At 45.7% G+C, this 3988-nt stretch overlaps 1 protein-coding gene across 2 annotated transcripts; it reads left to right on the forward strand.

The window, feature by feature from the left end:
* The first annotated feature begins 2406 nt into the window (after nt 1-2406).
* On the forward strand, nt 2407-3680 carry LOC121998532 (NADPH-dependent aldehyde reductase-like protein, chloroplastic). Of its 2 annotated transcripts, XR_006116530.1 has the most exons (2): nt 2407-3417; nt 3547-3680. XR_006116530.1 is itself a non-coding variant. In XM_042553494.1 (1 exon), exon 1 carries the CDS (start codon nt 2498-2500, stop codon nt 3269-3271), a length of 774 nt encoding a protein of 257 aa, XP_042409428.1. In that variant the 5' UTR covers nt 2407-2497; the 3' UTR covers nt 3272-3522. The 2 variants fall into 2 exon arrangements, 1 of the variants encoding a protein (XP_042409428.1); XM_042553494.1 differs by lacking the exon at nt 3547-3680 and having other exon boundaries at nt 2407-3522.
* Nucleotides 3681-3988: the final 308 nt, after the last annotated feature.

Here is a 3988-nt window from a genome sequence, read left to right on the forward strand (position 1 = left end):
TTACAGACGGTAGAGAAGAAATGGTGGATCGGGAACCGTAGACCGGCGCTAAATTGATCCCTGAAGAAGCATACAAACTCCGGAGGCAGCTCATTCGATCAAAAGTCGAAGGAAAACCAATTTGATAATCAGAGGGAATTTCAAAGGCATCTCTCAAAATCTCGGCATCGACTCCATCGAACCTGGACTTGATGGGCGTGTACCAGAGCTCAGGGATAGAGACAGGAGGTTGAGAGGAGCTTGCCAGCGGAAATAGACATCGACAAGAAACAATGAAGAAGTTCAATTGAAATAAAGGACGCTAAGACCAACGAATAGAGCCAATTGAAGGGAACAGAAAGCTTACTAAAGATATCGCTACGATCGCTGGAAAGGGAGAAGAACGCAGTGTCACTGGAATGATCGAAGACGAAGACGCAGAGTGAGGGAGATGACGACGCAAGTGAGGTTTATAAACCTCGTGGTCGATAGGCCTTAGTCGTCCGATCCAAAGCTACCGAAATCTAGAAGCAAATCCCATCATTGATTTTGAAAAGGCACACGCCTCGTTACAAGAGAATATCCGCCTGTCACATCGAGCGTGCGGTGGCAGTAAGAGACACGTGTCCTTCGATCACCGGATAGCATTTAATGAGCTTAATTAACAAATGTATGGCTCTGTGCTCAGCCATAACTATCGGGGATTTACATGGTCTTCAAGAAATTTGGATGACGTTAGTCGAGACCGAGCTCGCCCGAGGGCGTGTAAGGAAAAGGCAAACATGTGCCAAGTATTGCTGCTTATCATCTCGATCGGCGCAAAGAATGGGTTACAGGGCTGAATCTGGCAACGACAGAATGAAGCTAAGTGGCGTTGGCTTGCAGGCCGATCAACGATTAAAAACCAAGCACAGTCCGATCAGTCACTGAAACATATGAGTCGAACGGACCTTCAAGTCGCCGAAGACACATCTTCTTGTCCAGTCAGTCAGACTTGCAGCCTCCTTCGACTAGACTTGAAGGGGAGACTTGTGATGTGACGGTAAGGAGGAGCCCACCTAGCACGGGTCAACGCCAAGATGGAGGTCAAAGTCAAAATGATCAACGTCAGGGCCCGAGCGAGAGGGGGCTACATTGGTCGATCGAAGGAATCGTCGTCCGGTCGACCGTTTGGATGAAACAGCATCCGGTCAGCTCGAACGACAGGAGAACGAGTCAACTGAGCCACCCGTCCGGCTCGGGGTATGTCATTGACAATGTAATAGACTGATATAATAAAAGAGGAAAAGACAAATACTTAATAAGGGGAAGAGAAAATAAAAGAGTGTGGAGAAGTCAAGACAAAGATGTCTTCTGTCTATAATTAATATCATTAAACAAGGGCATATGAAACGTTACTAAAATAGGTATAAAAGAGTATGATATGTATGAAGAAAGGCAAGACTCATTTTCTGTCCCTCTTATTTTCGATTCATCTCCTTCTGTTTCTAACTTGAGCGTCGGAGGCCCAACGCCAGAGACCTCTTCCGTGGTTTGATTTGTTTTGTAGATAGGAGCGAGATCTTCATCCAGTCAATGGAACTGCCACATCCCCGACTTTCCAACTTCACTCTTTCGAACAGGATCACTCAGCTATGGCGTATTTGTAGAAATTTGGAGGGCGCAACCAAAGGATGCCAAACTTCTGGGCTAGCCGCTGCGTGCTACGCTAAGTCATCATTGATTCCCTTTATTGCTCATCACTCCTAAACTGATTCCTTGTAAAATTAAATCTTCACCCTCTCATCCCCATTTCCCCCTTAACATGTTGAGCACAACCCGATTCTAAGGTCGATTCCCTAGCACCAAGCGCTATTTACTCCCAAGTCCGAGTGTCAAACACCTTACGTCTAAAGCCCTATAACACTCAAGGTCCGAGCCCAATAACTTCCTTCAATCCTTTTCCTTCCGAGCCTAACTTGACAAGACCTATGTCGGACCAACCTCCACGCTTCAATTTTTGGGAGCATCCCAACTCCTTAATCACAACGTAGTATAGGGCATCAATATCATAGGAATGCACATTCACTTCTAAATCAAATTTAAGGATAAAATATGTTTATTTAGAATTATTAACTATTTTGTATATTTTAGTGAGGAATGTTCATTAAAAAATTTATTATTTTATTATGAATTTATTTTTTTTATCTTTACTAAATAATCTATAAATTTTTATTATTTTAAATTATATATAATATTTATTTTGAGTAAAAATATTAATAGTTGATCTTGATAATATTTTTAATAAATAAGTTAGCAATGCCAATTATTTGTGCCAAAAAAAAAAAGATTTTTGAAGAAATATTTTATTAATCGGATTAATTTAAAAAATCTGGTAGGATGATTTTTAAATTTAAGAATCAGGGGGCAATTTGTTACTTTGCCTTCCACCGACACTGCTATGGGTTTTCCTTATCCTAAAACCCTATCATGCTCCTCTTCGTCGACTATTTTATTACTAGGCTAGCCCATCGACTCAATGGCCGACGCCCTCCCCCTCTCTGGCCGGATAGCCATCGTCACCGGCGCCGCCCGCGGAATTGGCCGCGGTGTCGCCGTCCACCTTGCCTCCCTCGGCGCCTTCCTCATTCTCGGCGACTGCTCCGACTCCCCCAATTTAGAACAACTTGCCGCCGAGCTCAATGCCTCCACTGATCGCCCACCTCGCGCCATTGCCCTCCGCGTGGACATCTCCGACGCCGGTGCCGTCAAATCGCTCTTCGACGCCGCAGAATCCACCTTCGGTGGCCGCGCTCACATCATCGTCACCTGCGCCGCGATCTGCGACTACGACTACCCATTCCTGGCTGAAACCTCCGAAGAGGTCTGGGACCGCACGTTGGCCGTCAACGCCCGAGGGAGCTTCCTTTGCTGCCGGGAGGCCGCGAATCGGCTGGTCCGCGGCGGAGGGGGGAGGATCGTGTGCTTCTCGTCCTCGGGGGTGGGCGCGCTACGTCCGGGTTACTCGGCGTACGTGGCGTCGAAGGCGGCGGTGGAGGTGATGGTGAAGGTGCTGGCGAAGGAGCTGAAGGGGACGGGGATCACGGCCAACTGCGTGGCGCCTGGGCCGGTGAAGACGCCGATGTTCTACGGGGGGAAGAGCGACGAGGTGGTGCAGAGCGTATTGGAGGAGAGTCCGATGGGGCGACTGGGGGAGGTGGCGGACATCGCGCCGGTGGTGGGGTTCCTGTGCACCGACGGCGCCGGGTGGGTGAATGGGCAGGTCGTCCGAGTCAACGGAGGCTACGTTTGATTTGATCCCTCTCAGTATTCAGTTATCAGGATTCCAGCTCGCCGTCTTCAGCTCCCCGTGTTCCATTTTCCGTCTTGATTCTCTGTTATGTGCACTGTTCCCGGCCATGGATGCTGGTTTCTCTTGCTGCTCCGTTGTGATTGTCGGTAGGGCAGGTCTTTAGATCTAGTGTCTACTGTTCCTTTTAGCCATGTAGTTTGCTCTGTTGTGGCTGTCGATTTCATTTCGCAGTTGATTGAATCTTTGGTGAAGTAATTGTTTTTTTTTTTTTCCAGATCTATAGATCTAATGGATGCATTTCGTCAAATGGTTCTGCACTATTCGTCCGCAGGAGCAGCCAACTCTCAGGTTAACTCGTGTCTCGTGCCTTGTACGACCGTCAAACATTGTTGAAGAGACAGACAAATCTAATTAAAATGGATACTTAAATAGATTATAATATTTATTTATATTTAATGTGAAATTAATAGGTGATATTTATTTTCATTACTGTTTAGAAAAATTAATAGATCGAAAATAGCAGGTCACATCCTCTAGTTCTTATCTCTCCTCCAAAACAATCCAATTAAATTATTGATACGGTAAAAAAATATAATTTATGTACAAAATCACAATTTAGATGATATTTTTTTAAAGAAGAATTCACTATGTGAAAGAAATCTGAAAAAATTAGAGAATCTCTCCTATTCCATAATTCTTAGTCCCCTACGATGTCGT

This window comes from Zingiber officinale, chromosome 6A (assembly GCF_018446385.1).
Source record: "Zingiber officinale cultivar Zhangliang chromosome 6A, Zo_v1.1, whole genome shotgun sequence".
Taxonomy (NCBI): domain Eukaryota; kingdom Viridiplantae; phylum Streptophyta; class Magnoliopsida; order Zingiberales; family Zingiberaceae; genus Zingiber; species Zingiber officinale.